Genomic DNA, 15,441 nt, shown 5'->3' with positions numbered 1-15,441 from the left:
CCCATCAAAACACTTAAGAAACCGATAATTGCTCTTTTCTTGGTGTCTCGAAGGATACAATGTTTTAATTTAATCAAGATTTTCCAAATAATTCCGCAAATTTTGCACTTGCCGATTCCAGTAAAATGACAACTTCATTTATGGAGTTTTCTGTAACTGAACACTAGCTGCTGCCATGAATCTTCATTAAAAGTAAATAAAAATTAAACAAATTTAACAATTACCAATAAACAATATTTATCGTTTACTTACCTCTGCCTTTTTGATCCAATTTGCCGTTAGCTTTCCTATTTTCATATATCGGCTGCTTTTCATAAAACAGCTGACCTTTACAAAACATTTGTTCAAAGTTGCAAATTTCTGCTGGCAAAAAAAGACCCAGTAGAAATTTGCAGGTTCTCTATTTTTTAACTGTCGAAGTTTGCTCTCTCTTCTGCTGGCAAATAAAGTACGCGAACGCGAACGGAAAGGAACGAAATTTTGAGTTCCCGAACACAGCTAATATTATTGCCGTCACCTAGGAATGAGTTTATGCGACATCTGTGATATGTTCTACGAACATAATTCCCATCTGCTTTAGAAAGTGCTCATTATGCCGATGATTGCTTTGGTTTGTAACTTTTTACTATACTGACTTGTTCAGTGATGCTTAGCACTTACGGTAGCGTTGATGGCAAATCGCACGTATTCTTATTCTCTTTATTTCTGTTGTTGTTGGGACAATAACGGATGAACATGTGTAGGGGTAAAGCATAGTTTTTCTGTTTTTATTGATTAAATGCTTGGGAGTAAAAAGTTTTCATATTTTATGTTTATTTTTGCCAATCAGTCGGTTCAAAAAATCATCTTTTACATATTGAGAGAATTAAAAAATACTTAAAGAGAGTATTTCACACATACAGTCACATTTTCATTTTGGGCATCGCTGATCTTGTTGGTCTTCTCCTTAGTTCATAGTTGATGCAGTTTGTTTTGTTAACGGCGCTAGTAGAAGAAGAAAAAAATGGTTTCTATTTTTAAAAATTGAAAAAATTAAATAAAATCATATTTTTATAACAATAATTAAAAAACAACAAATTTCAATATGATATAATTACCATAATTCATTACAAATACCCTGCAACGCCAACATTCTTTTTACATAATAATTTAATTACTTTTTTTTGTTAGTATTACAAACAAAATAATGTGTTAATTGTATTTGTTTTGTTTTTGTGTGAGATAACGATGATCATGATGATGATATTGGATATTTTTTACGTTAATTAATGTATTAAAAATAAACATACATATACCTAAATACATATATATTTGTAATAAAAAAATTAAATAAAATAATAATTTTTACCACCACAATTTCCCCTCATAATATTTACATAAAAAGTGCATACACATACACACCTACAGATAACAGATACATATACATATATATATATATATACTTATATAGGTATATTATATTAATTAGAAAAACAAGAGAAAAAAACAAAATGTGAGCCAAGTGAAAAAATAAAGTCTTCATTTAATTAAAACTAAAATTTAATATTTTTTTATTGCAATATCGTTTAGCACAAACGAAAATAATAATAATAAAAAATCTTAGGAAAAAAATCAAACCTATAAACTACAGAGTTTCTTCACAATGTATAGAAGAAGATATAGTTAAAATATTAATCCAGGTTAGTACAATAATTTGGGAGAACGTTTAGGCTTTTTTGCTTTAAATTCATATTTCACTTGTTGAAAGTAAAAAATGAACTAAAACCAAGTTAAAACAATTAAGTGATTGCTAGGAAAGTGTTAAACTCATAAGGAGAAAATAATTCTTTAACGTTATATGAAGTTAAATTTTCCCCAAGTTTAGTTTATTTAAACTAGTGTTAAGATTTAACAAGTTTTGACTATAGGAATATACAGGACGACTTTTGACAACTGTTAAAACTTTAACTTGACACATTTTTATTATTTGTGGATTGAAGTTTCAAACCCTTCAAACGCCAGATACCTCAGCATTGTACTTGAGGTTGCTACCAACTCACAGATTTATGGCATATATGCCAACATACAAGTCTACATACATATACATACCCTCATAGTAAAAAGTTTGCTGAAAATAGCAAACACTGTCTGCTAAATATAAGAAGTTAGGTTAGGTTAAAGTGGCAGTGTGCCATCAGACTCACTTAGACGTTGTCGTCCATTGTAATACCACAGGAACAGAAGAAGGAAGATGACTTCTATTTCCTACCGTTGAACCATTCAGATCGCTTTAAAAAGCCCAATAACTTGAAATCAGACAGGTTATCAAAGAAATGAGAACCTAAAGTGCAACTCATTCTAACAGTTAGTACGGGACACACACACAGAAGGTGTTCTATAGTCTGTCTTCCTCGATGTCCCTATAGCTTCTGCAAAAATCGTTGCTGGCAACCTTCAGTCTGTCAGCATGTTTTCCGATTAGACAGTGACCTGTCGTGATGGACACAATGACTGAGACGTCTGTTCTAGCCAATGACAATAGGCAATAGACCTCTTCAAGTCAAGATGAGGCCACATAGTTTTGGAATGCTCACAGCCCTCTCTTTGTGACCATCTATCATTCGTTGTTCTTCGGGCCTTGTCCTGAATACTAAGCTAACATATCGCTTAAGGCATACCCACAGATTCCAGTGTCGCTGGAGTATGTAAGGTAGTTCCTAGTCTCGCAAGCTCTTCTGCTTTAGAATTCCCTGGGATACCTCTGTGGCCCGGCACCCAGAACAGGCGAATTTTGAACTGTTCAGCCATTACGTTGAGAGATCTGCGACAGTCGAGGGCGGTTTTTGCATTCAGAAACACGTTCTCCAGTGATTTAATGGCTGCCTGGCTGTCTAAGAAGATATTTATGCCAATCGTCGTAATGACATTATATATATTATATATATCCCGATTTGAAGCTCAATGATAAGGGGCCTCCTTTTTATAACCGAGTCCGAACGGCGTGCCGCAGTGCGACACCTCTTTGGAGAGAAGTTTTACATGGCACAGTATCTCACAAATGTTGCCAGCATTAGGGGGGAAAACCACCGCTGAAAATTTTTTCAATTCCCCAACTTTTGCCAGTGTATAGGGCAAGAGTGGCCTTTCTTGCCCTTTCCAAAATGTTGTATTTGAAGTTAAATTTCCTATCCAGCAAAACACCCAGGTATTTTGCGCTTCTGTAAATTTTCTCCACCCAAGGAGACAGGTTCCACTATATCTCCCGCTGAAAAAAACTACTTCTGTCTTGCACGGATTTCCAAACTACTGAAGTATATCTCTTAGAGTGCTGGGAAACTTTCCCCTAACCGCAATTGCCACGTCATCAGCATACGCGACCACTTTTACGCCCTTTTCTTCCAGAGACAATAATATATTGTTATTGGCTATATTCCAAATTAGAGGAGACACTACACCTCCTTGAGGTGTTGCTCTGCATCTTTTTAAATCCACAGATGCCAAGCCTGGCATAATGCATATTTTAGTAAGTAAGTTATTCATAAACTTTCTTACCGTAGAGTTGATGCCTAGAAACTCCTACTCCTACGTGATTGACGTCGGTTTTACATTATCGAAGCAACTTCAATGTCAAGAAATGTTACCATTGTATATTACTTGACAGCATGAGAACCCTCTGTGTAGCCGGCTAGGCCGTGAAGGATTGTTTCAGTGGATTTGCCTTTACTATATGCATGCTACTGCCGCCACAGGCGATCTCCAGGGATCTTTGCCCTAAGATATGTTTCTATCAACCTCTCAAGAGTCTTCAGCATAAAAGATGGCAGACTAATAGGACGAACATCTTTCGCCGTCGTTTGGTAGGGTTTTTCTGCTTTCGGAATGAAAATGACCTTCGTGTCCCTCCATCCCACAGGTATATATGACATTCTGATACAAGCAGAGTATATCTCCCTAAGCCAGGGAACCAGTCTATCAGACACAGCTTGTAATTCAACCGGAGATACATCATCAGGGCCTGGCGAGTTAAAGGAGTCGAAACTTCTTATCGCCCAAAGGATTTTTGGCTCAGACACAATTTCCATTAGGTACGAATCATATCAGTGACAACCTCTTCTGGCACTACGATGTCCGTTGGAGAATTTCCCGGGAAATGTGTATCAACTAGTGGTTCTAGTGTTTCCTCACTACCCATTGTCCATTGGATATACCCCACCGTAATGGGTCTCGAGGACAGTTGCCCAACAACAATCTATCTGTCAAAATCAGTGATTAGTGCCAACTCTGATTTGTGTATGTAACTAGTACGCGCCATTTTTCCGTTTGTGTGTGCTATGGTTCTTAACTATAATACACAACCAAAATTCGATGACAGATAGTGCACTTCGCGAGAAAGAATTGTACTCAGCTGTTGACGGTACACAACCTGGTATTTATGTCATGGGTCCAACCCACCTTCAAACACAACTTATTTACCGATCATGCCATTATGGGACTCATACGAAATGTTTCTGAAAGTAGAGCACAAATCTAATATTTACTTTTGTGGCCAAGTGACCACCCCCGAAATACCACCTAAACCCGAAATATTTACCAATACAGTAATATGGGGCTAAAAAGAAAGGCATTTGGGAGTAGACTAAAAATTTGCCCAGTAACGGAGCAGGGGCAAACTTTTCATACATCAATAAGTGCTTTCCGATTTAAGTTGAGTTTATCAACGATAAGGGACCTTCTTTATAGCCGAGTCCGTACGGTGTGCCGCAGTGCGACACCTCTTTGGGAAGAATTTTGTACACGACCATGCATGGTATGGTACCTCTCAAATGTCGCCAGCATTAAGAGGGGATAACCACCGCTTCAAAATTTGTCCAAAGTTCCGCCAGGATTCAATCGCAGGCGTTCAGCGTCATAGGCTACAGTTGCACCATATCCACATTCAGGGCGAAGTGTCCCCACCCTAAATAGATATTGGAGAGTTCAAGAAGGCGCAGCGGTGCGGGCCCTGTCCAGCTAGTTTTCTAAAAGAATAAATTTTTGAAAAAAATTTTCTAGATGAGGTGGTGGCCTTTGCAACCAATGATTGTCTCCTTTATTAACGATATTCTTGTATAAATTATAAGCTTAATATGAGTATAATAAATAATACAAATGTTTCTATGGCAACGGGGGTCACAGGAAAAGTCGAAAGGTATGTACATGTATTCAGAAGTTCAAATTGCCTCTGCAGTCGCTCAGTAAAGCTTCTACTACACGATCAGACATGTCATATGAGCTGACTTTTCTGTATTCATAATAGCTGTGTTCGGGAACTCAAAAATTTGTGCAAATTTGCACCAATGAAAGTCGTTCGCGTACTTTATTTGCCAACAGAGAAGAGCGCGAGAGAGAGCAAATTTTGACAGTTCAAAAATACAGAACCTGCAAATTTCTACTGGGACTTTTTCTGCCAGCAGAAATTTGCAACTTTGAACAGATGTTTTGTAAAGGTCAGCTGTTTTATGAAAAGCTAATGCCCAAATGCATCAAAAAGGCAGAGGTAAGTAAGAAATATAAATAATGGGTTGCCCAAAAAGTAATTGCGGATTTTTTAAAAGAAAGTAAATGCATTTTTAATAAAACTTAGAATGAACTTTAATCAAATATACTTTTTTACACTTTTTTTCTAAAGCAAACTAAAAGTAACAGCTGATAACTGACAGAAGAAAGAATGCAATAACATAGTCACAAGCTGTGAAAAAATTTGTCAACGCCGACTATATGAAAAATCCGCAATTACTTTTTGGGCAACCCAATACTTTTTATTGGTAATTATTAAATTTGTTTCATTATTATTTACTTTTAGTTAAGATTCATGACAGCAGGTCCAGAACTCGACAAATGAAGTTGTAATTTTACCTCAAGTCGGGTGTTCTACATTAGAAGGTAAGTGCAAAATTTGTGGAATTATTTGGAAAATCTTGACAAATTCAAACATTGTATCCTTCCAGACAACAAAAAAATAGCAATGATCATTTTCTTACGTGTTTTGATGGAATCATCTTCATCAGAGTTACGATGAAACCAACACCGTTCCTTTGAATTTGTTAAGGAGGGAAGTTGCTGCCATGGTATTTAGTGGGTCTGGCTGGGCAGTTAAAAGTTACGCACAGTGAGATTGGAAAAAATTAGTACAAATTGGTCTGCTAATTGTGAACGAATACAGGTATCTTCAATGATAACACAGTGTTCGTAGTCGCCACATGACCAAATTGAAAGCTCCCTTAGCCTCACATCAGTGGTCGTAGCAATTTATCTAGCCACAATATCCAAAAGCATTAGATTCAAGGTATCTTTGCCAGCACAACAAGTGTACTTTTGTATACGGCGATGACATGTAAAGCAGTTGTAGTCCTATGCAGCCTTCGAAATGCATGCTGATGCTCGTCGAATGGAAACTGTCCAACGATAGGAGCGGGAGGAGTAGTCCCTCATGCGTCTTGGCTACTGATGAGAGAAGGGAGATCGGTCTGTACGACTCTCCCTTGCTCGTGTCCTTTTCAGGTTTCAGTTGCGGGATCAGACTGCCCATCTTCTAAACATCGGGTACTATAAAAGTGTTCAGATAGGCTGAGGACAGTTGTAAGGTAATCGACTCCAGGCAGATACAGATTCGTCAGCATCAGAGTAGAGATTCTGTCTGGAACCAGCGCTTTGCGCAACTTGGCGCCACGAATGAAGCACGATTGTTGTTGTTGTTGTAGCAGTATGTTGTACACTGAAAGACTCCACCGGCCCAATGCGGTGCATTCAACCAACCGGCTGCCATGGGATTGCACGGTAATTTGTGATGGCTGTCCAGCGGCACGGAGTTCATGGATATACGAATAGCTCCCCTTCTATCCTTCTCACTCTCGGGTCAATAAATTGACGTTTATCTAACGAACCAGCGCTTTGCGCAACTTGGCGCCACGGATGAAGCACGATTGTTGTTGTTGTTGCAGTGTGTTGTATACTGAAAGACTCCATTAGGCCAAGGAAAGACTCCACCGGCCCAATGCGGTACATACAACCGGCTGCCATGGGATTGCACGGTAATTTGTGATGGCTGTCTAGCGGCACGGAGATCATGGATATACGAACAGCTCCCCTTCTAGCCTTCTCACTCTCGGGTCAATAAATTGACGTTTATCTAAGGAAAATACCTCACAAGTATCGCCAGCATTCTTTATTTAAAAAAATTATTTTCCTAGCAAGCAAATAAAAAATCAACCAATCAACGGTTGATCAAATTTTCACTGGAAGTCGTTTGCGTACTTTTGCTTGCATATTTTTTAAAGAGAGTACAATGGCTCTTACTCTCCTGGAAAAGTACGTGAACAGACCTAATACTTGTCTTATGTACGTCATGTACGAAAAGAGCGTGCTCTAATCGGCAAGTATTCTCATAGTTAAATGTTTACCCAAAATAAAACAGCTGTTTTCGAAAACTCGGAATTCCCTCTACCCAATTTTTTCTCCACCCATTCAGTCAGAATAGAAGGATTTTATTCGAGGGAGAAATTAATGCCTGGAAGTTTTGGGCGGTATGTCAATTTGGCCCAACTAGGTTAATAAAAAGTTGTAGGCCGACTATTATGTATATCATAAGCCCCTAGAAACTTGACTCAAAGACTCACTTGTCAACCGAGTTAGTTTTAACAGAATCAATTGGTGTGGGAAACCGAAGATTGGACATGCGAACACGGCGTTTGTTATAAAATTACCTGAAGCTGGACTTTTTTGTAAACCGCTGTGATTGAATAAATGAGACATGATGTGTTCTTTTGTATGTGAATCCCCCATCTAAACATATAAACATCATCATTATCTTCTGGACAAATGAATTGCCTGCGAGTTTGAACTTGACTCAAAGATTTCTTAAAAATTACTCACCTGTCAACCGGGTTGAAAGTTTTAGCTGAATCAATTAGTGTTGGTAACTGTTTGGACAAGCGAACCCGGCGTTTGTTTACTTGTTTCTCATAAAATTACCTGAAGCTGGACTTTTTTGTAAACCACTGTGAATGAATAAATGAGGCATGATGTGTTCTTTTGTATGTGAATCCCCACATCTAAAAATATGAACTTTCATTATCTGCGTCTGATAAGTGGTGAGGTGAACCAAAAGATCATTAGGCAGATGCTGTAGTTTGCATTTATAAAACCACAATGCTGACTGATTACTGGGCACATTCAAGAAAATCATTTCGAGAAGAGAACATCAACCAAGAAGACTGATAATGGCAAATTTAGTAACAATCGTGTGTTTACTTATTGTGGGTATGTGCAAAAACTTTACGATAAGAGTCAAGAGGCAGAGCGTCTTAAGATTTTTTAAATTTCTGCCCTTAGAAGCTTATTTCCAAAATAATTTTTCTGTTTCGTTTTCTTTCAGCAACGTTCCCTTGTTGCCTATCCATCAACATTAAACCACGCAGCAGCTGGGGAGCAGTTGCGGCTAGATCCCCAGTACGTATTAACGGCGCTGTCGATTTTGTTATAATTCATCATTCGGATAATCCCAATGGCTGCAGTTCGGAGGCGGCCTGTCAGCGACTCATCAAGAATATACAAAGCGATCACAAGGGTCGCAGGAATTTCAGTGATATTGGTTATAATTTCATAATTGCCGGTGATGGAAACGTTTACGAAGGTCGCGGCTGGGGCTATCAGGGGTCACATGCACCACGCTATAACAACAAAAGTATTGGCATTGTATTCTTGGGTAATTTTGAAAGTAAGTTTCTAAGATTGGCTTCTGCTCTATGTAAGCAAATATGACTTAAATTCACTTTTTTTCTAGGTTCAAAGCCTTCAGATGAAATGCTACAAAATGCCAAGGATTTAATAGCACAGGCAGTTAGTAGTGGTTATTTGAAAGAGAATTATACCTTGTTGGGGCATCGTCAAACAAAAGCCACTTCATGTCCCGGCACAGCCCTGTACAATGAAATTAAGACGTGGCCTCACTGGAAGGAGATTTAGTTTTGAAAAATATCCTTACTCTTTCTTAACAACTAAATGCAGTACCAAGGATTTAGATCCCTGTTTGTTATTTAAATTTAAATAAAGTTGTAAATTACATTTAATGCCTAACTTAAAAAAGAATAGAAATATGATATAATCTTAAGTTTGTTATACTTAAGGGATATACCAATTTCATCGTTTCACTTTTATCCTCCCGAAATATCGATTGGCGACCGTACATACTTTCTTGACCATCTTACTATTCTCAGTAAAGGGCCCCGGTAGACGAGTCGGTAGCGTGCTTCGATTACCAGTGCGGGGGTCGTGGGTTCGATTCCCACCAGAGGCCTTGGTCTGTCGCTACTGTGGTACCACAATGGACTTACAATTGTCTATGTGAGTCTGTAAAAGACTGCCACTCTAATCGAACCTAACCTACTATTAAAATCTTATTATTCAAGCGGGTCATATCGGTTTGGTTATACAATCACTCTTAATCCGTTTGTCAAAGGCAAAAACCGACAGAAGTCTTGGTATTCTGTAACTTATTTTCCTTCGACAACTTGGTAATGGAAATATATTTTTATACCCACCACCGTAGGATGTGGGTATATTCATTTTGTCATTCCGTTTGCAACACATCGAAATATCCATTTCAGACCCTAAAGAGTATATATATTCTTGATCAACGTAAAAATCTAAGACGATATAGCCATGTCCGTCCGTCTGTCTGTTGAAATCACGCTACAGTCTTTAAAAATTGAGATATTGAGCTGAAACTTTGCACAGATTCTTTTTTTTTGTCTATAAGCAGGTTATGTTCGAAGATGGGCTATATTGGACTATATCTTGATATAGCCCCCATATAGACCGATCCGCCGATTTAAGGTCTTAGGCTCTTAAAAAGCACATTTATTATCCGATTTTGCTAAAATTTTGGAGTTGTGTTAGGCCCTTCTTCAATTTGGCCCAGATCGGTCCAGATTTGGATATAGCTGCCATATAGACCGATATCTCGGTTTAAGGTCTTGCGCCCATAAAAGGCGCATTTATTGTGCGATTTTACCATTTGGGACAGTGAGTGGGTGTTAGGCCTCTTGACATATTTTTGCAATTTGGCCCAGATCGGTTCAGATTTGGATGTAGCTCCCTTATAGGCCGATTTCTCAATTTAAGGTATTGGGCCCATAAAAGTCGCATTTATTGTCCGATTTTGTCGAAATTCGGGGCAGGGAGTTGGCACTTGAATTTTTTTTTCAATTTGGCCAAGATCGGTTCAGATTTCGATATAGCTGCCATATAGACCGATCTCTCGATATAAGGTTTTGGGGCCCATAACAGACACATTTATTATCCGATTTTGCTGAAATTTGGGGCAGTGAGTTGTGTTAGGCCAGTCGACATCCCACTTCAATTTGGCCCAGATCCGTCCAGATTAGCATGTAGGTGGTATATAGACCGATTTCTCGCTTTAAGTCTTGAGCCCATAAAAGGCGGATTAATTGTCCGATTTTGCCTAAATTTGGGGCAGGAAGTTGTGTTAGGCCCTTGAACATTCATTTCATTCATCGGTTGGATTTGGGTATAGCCGCCATATAGACCGATCTCTCGATATAAGGTTTTGGGCCCATAAAAGGCGCATTTATTGTCCGATGTCACCGAAATTTGGGATCGGTCTATATGGGGGCTATATCAAGATTTAGTCCGATATAGCCCATCTTCGAACTTAACCTGCCTATGGACAAAAAAAAATCTGTGCAAAGTTTCAGCTCAATATCTCTAGTTTTAAAGACTGTAGCGTGATTTCACCAGACAGACGGACGGACATGTCTAGATCGTCTTAGATTTTTTCGCTGATCAAAAGTATATATACTTTATAGGGTCGGAAATGGATATTGCGATGTGTTGCAAACGGAATGACAAAATGAATATACCCCCGTCCTTCGGTGGTGGGTATAAAAATGAATGAAATATTCAATTTGAGATATCCTGCAAATGAAAGCAACTTTTTTGTATACGTTGGGCAGCACTTAAACAGTTCAAAATCGGACCACAAATGAAACCTTCGCTAACAAAAAAAAAAAACACTCCTTACATATTGGTCTTGACTGAGCACATACCTAAACCCTATCCACTCCAAATTTCACAAAAATGTCTTAAAAATTGCACTTCCATTTTTATACCCACCACCGGAGGATAGAGGGTATATTCCGACCCTACAAAGTACATATATTTCGGATCGTCGTAAAATTCTAAGTCCTCTGTCCTTCCGTCTGTTGTAATCACTCAACAGGCTTCAAAAATTGAGATATTGAGCTGAAATTTGGCACAGATACGCCTTTTTGATGCACGATGGATAAGTTCTTCAACGGGCGAAACCGAACCATATTTGGATATAGCCGCTATGTAGACCGATTTTCCGATAAAGGGTCTAATGCCCATTAAAACTTAATTTTTCATCCGATTTTGCTGAAATTTCAAACACTGAGTAGTTTAAGGCTTCTCAACAACTGACCCAAATATGGTTCAGATCGGACTATATTTGGATATAGCTACCACATATAAACCGATCTCCCATTAAAGGGTCTGAAGGCCATAAAAACTTTATTTATTGACCAATTTCGCTGAAATTTGAAACAGTGGTTTATTTTAAGCCTGCCGCCTTTGATCTAAGTATAGGTTATATCGGACTATATTTAGATATAGCTGCCATATAGACCGATCTGCCGATAATGGGTCTGAAGCCCATAAAACCCATTTATTACCCGATTTCGCTGAAATTTTAAACAGTGGGTAGTTTTAGGTCTCCTGACATTCGCCCCAAATATGGTTTGGATCGGACTATATTTAGATATTGCTGTCATATAGACCGATATGCCAGTCAAGGGTCTGAAGCTCATAAAAGCTTTACTTATTACCCGATTTTGTTGAAATTTGAAATACAAAATTCAAGTGCCTTCTATTGGGTTGCCCAAAAAGTAATTGCGGATTTTTTAAAAGAAAGTAAATGCATTTTTAATAAAACTTAGAATGAACTTTAATCAATCAATAATCAATATTTTTTTTACACTTTTTTTCTAAAGCAAGCTAAAGTAACAGCTGATAACTGACAGAAGAAAGAATGCAATTACAGAGTCACAAGCTGTTAAAAAATTTGTCAACGCCGACTATATGAAAAATTCGCAATTACTTTTTGGGCAACCCAATATTTATAAGACCAATCAATGTCCGTGCCAAATTTGGGTGCATAAGTTATCCAATTTTCATCGGATGGTAACGAAAGGCGGTTTACCCGAGGTGGTGGGTATCCAAAGTTCTGCCCGGCCGAACTTAATGCCTTTTTACTTGTTTTGACGAAAACTTTATTCCACATTCTGGTGTATTCTAGCATTCAGTCTCCATTTAAACCATAGTTCTACCGCCATATAAATCTATCACACACATTAGTTTCCTTTGGTTATTTTGCTTTTTAGAGACCACAGAAGCTGTATTTTTTAATCTATTTGGTACTTACCTAGATGTTGGGTTGCCAATTGAATGAACATACCCTGTTCCACTCTTGGTGAATTGTTGGCTCTTCCTTACAAGAATGTCGTTAGGAAAAGATAGAAAACATATTCTCATTTCTCCCACCCCCATTAAAAGAAATGTTATCATCCCAACCCTTTCTTCCAGCCTTTCTAAATGAGAACACTTGAGAAATTTTAGGTTTTAAAATAAAAACAAAATTTTATTCCATTTAATTCTTATTATTTTTATTTAATAAAACTCTTTTTTTTTTAATCATTTTTTCAAAATACTTTCTTTTGAACAACAATTTATTCAAATTAGTTCTAGAACAAAACAATGAGAAATGAGAATGAAACATTCATGTCTTGAGAAATGAGTTCAATAAAAGGAAAATACAAATTCTACACAATCTCTCATATTCCTCAACTACATTTAAGCAATGCGCCAAACCATCTACGAACAAACAGTGCGATGAAAAAAAACCACCCTAACCAATTTGAGTAAAGCGAAATGGTACCTAAAACAGAGGAGGGTGGAAAAAAAAAGCAAAAGAAAAACAATCCCACGTCGTCGCCAACAATCCCTCCTGGGGGGTCCCACGCCGCCGTCAATCCTTGGAGTCCCACGCCGCCGTCAATCCTTGGAGTCCCACGCTGCCGTCAATCCTTGGAGTCCCACGATGCCGTCCATCCTTGGAGTCCCACGATGCCGTCCATCCTTGGAGTCCCACGCTGCCGTCCATCCTTGGAGTCCCACGATGCCGTCCATCCTTGGAGTCCCACGATGCCGTCCATCCTTGGAGTCCCACGATGCCGTCAATCCTTGGAGTCCCACGATGCCGTCCATCCTTGGAGTCCCACGCTGCCGTCAATCCTTGGAGTCCCACGCCGCCGTCATCCGTTGGAAATCCCACGCTGCCGTCAACTCTTGGCATCCCACGCCGCCGTCAATCCTTGGCATCCCACGCCGCCGTCAATCCTTGGAGTCCCACGCTGCCGTCAACTCTTGGAGTCCCACGCTGCCGTCAATTCTTGGATCCCACGCCGCCGTCTATTCTTGGATCCCACGCTGCCGTCAATCCTTGGAGTCCCACGCTGCCGTCAATCCTTGGAGTCCCACGCTGCCGTCAATCCTTGGAGTCCCACGCTGCCGTCAATCCTTGGAGTCCCACGCTGCCGTCAATTCTTGGATCCCACGCTGCCGTCAATACGTTGTTTCCTTGATGTTATGTTGATGTTGTCAATTCCATTTGCTGAAGACAAATTGATATTCTTCCCAGTATAGAACAAGATTAAATTCGAGAATTTGGGCCAACTGGAGGCTATACGCTAAGCAAATTCGTCACACAACAAAGTACGAAGATTGCTCCCCATTATATTCCATAAACAAAGAAAATTTGTTGAATCAGGACCAAAGCATAGAAACTCCTCACATGTCGAACAAGGTAATTATTCTTGAAGACTACTTCGCATTGCATACAGCTGATACATACATTTCTCAGACAAGAAATTGCATTTCAAACATCTCTGGATTATAACGCCGCAATTATTACCGCTCATTGATAGCAGAGTGTAGCTAACCATCACTAGATGGCAATGTTGCTTGATTCAAAGCGGAAACTTTATAAATTTTAGAATTCTTTTAAATTGCCTCTGTGTGTTCTTATGTCGTTCTTAGCTTGCGTCTTGCAGATACCAAGATTTACAGCACCAGAACGTATGGACTAAGCTCGCACAGTGTAAGAGTTGCAGCAAGGCAAAGATGTAATTTGGACATACCGCCTGCCTGCCTGACTGCCATGCTCATCGCAGAAACAGAAATCTTTCAGATGATTTCAGATGTAAGATAGGGCTTGCTGATAATGTACAGGATACGGAAAAGACAACACTTCTCCGGCAATCGATGGGGCATCAAATGCGCCATGATGTGAAACAAAAAGCCCACTTTTCGCCTGCATATATACGAGGAGGACCAAAGAAACATGCATTTTTGCTGATTCGAGAGATGCACATTTCTGATTTGAGACATTGCATGCTGATTATTGACAGGATACGGAGGCAAGACTAGAAAGGCCTTCTCCAGTGTCATGGCCGAGAAGGGCTTTGGAACTTCGTGTTGTTAGAGTGTGCGTGTGAGTAGTAGTGTACGTGCATTATAAATTCAAATTGGAAAAAAAAAGCGTTACTATGATGATGATGTTTGTTGATTTTTCAGTGATTCATTGAGGGCTGCATTTTGAAGTGTAATCTCTCAAATCAGTCTAATTGCAAACGAATTCTGATGATTTTACAACATTCAGAAGCAGCTTTCGGCGCATAGCTTGTTGATGGAAGAACACACACACACACACACATAGCAGATTGAAGAAAGTAGATAGGTGGGTGTCATTCATTTACATCGGTGGTCGAAGGCTTCGACTTTGATTTTGTCACAACTCAGAAAACCCCTTTGTACAGAATAGATGTGATCGTCTGGATGGTTCAAGATGATGAAAGTCAGGCAAGTCATTGTAAATTAACATACAGCAAAAAAGGCAAACACCGTCAGCGTCGTCTTAAGCGGAGAAACTCAAAAGGTGCAAAGTCCTCGGGGCATATCCCACTGATGCTTAATAGTAGTGTAACAGAAATCTCAAAGGATAGTTGCTAAGCTGTGAGGTAGACATTTGCACAGGCGAATTGTAATAGGGAATACAGCAGTTGTGCTGCTTTGACGATGTCTTGCCAAGTCTTGAGTCTTGATATGATGTTTAAGTGTTGTTGCTCATACGAGGATTAAGTCAAAGTTAAAGAAACATGAAAGTTAGATGTAGTATTAGGTTTCATATCCCCAACAGGCAATACTAAATTCTTCTCTCGCTCTCTCTTTTAAAACGGAATACGGAATTCGGAATTTCGGATAGCTAGTTGCATCTCCCTCGCTTTCAATACAAGTCACGGCATTTGATCTCCCTCTCTTTCTGTCTGT

At 39.1% G+C, this 15,441-nt stretch overlaps 1 protein-coding gene across 1 annotated transcript; it reads left to right on the top strand.

Annotated features, from left to right (window-relative positions):
* The first annotated feature begins 7,919 nt into the window (after positions 1-7,919).
* LOC106092340 (peptidoglycan-recognition protein SB1) lies at positions 7,920-9,081 on the top strand. The gene is made up of 3 exons (XM_013259172.2): positions 7,920-8,277; positions 8,393-8,734; positions 8,801-9,081. The coding sequence occupies exons 1-3, from the start codon at positions 8,238-8,240 to the stop codon at positions 8,980-8,982; spliced, it is 564 nt and encodes a 187-aa protein (XP_013114626.1). The 5' UTR covers positions 7,920-8,237; the 3' UTR covers positions 8,983-9,081.
* Positions 9,082-15,441: the final 6,360 nt, after the last annotated feature.

This window comes from Stomoxys calcitrans, chromosome 1, assembly GCF_963082655.1.
Source record: "Stomoxys calcitrans chromosome 1, idStoCalc2.1, whole genome shotgun sequence".
Classification (NCBI taxonomy): Eukaryota; Metazoa; Arthropoda; class Insecta; order Diptera; family Muscidae; genus Stomoxys; species Stomoxys calcitrans.
The sequence above is the reverse complement of the archived record's forward strand: the minus strand, read 5'-3'. Positions and strand labels throughout refer to the sequence as shown.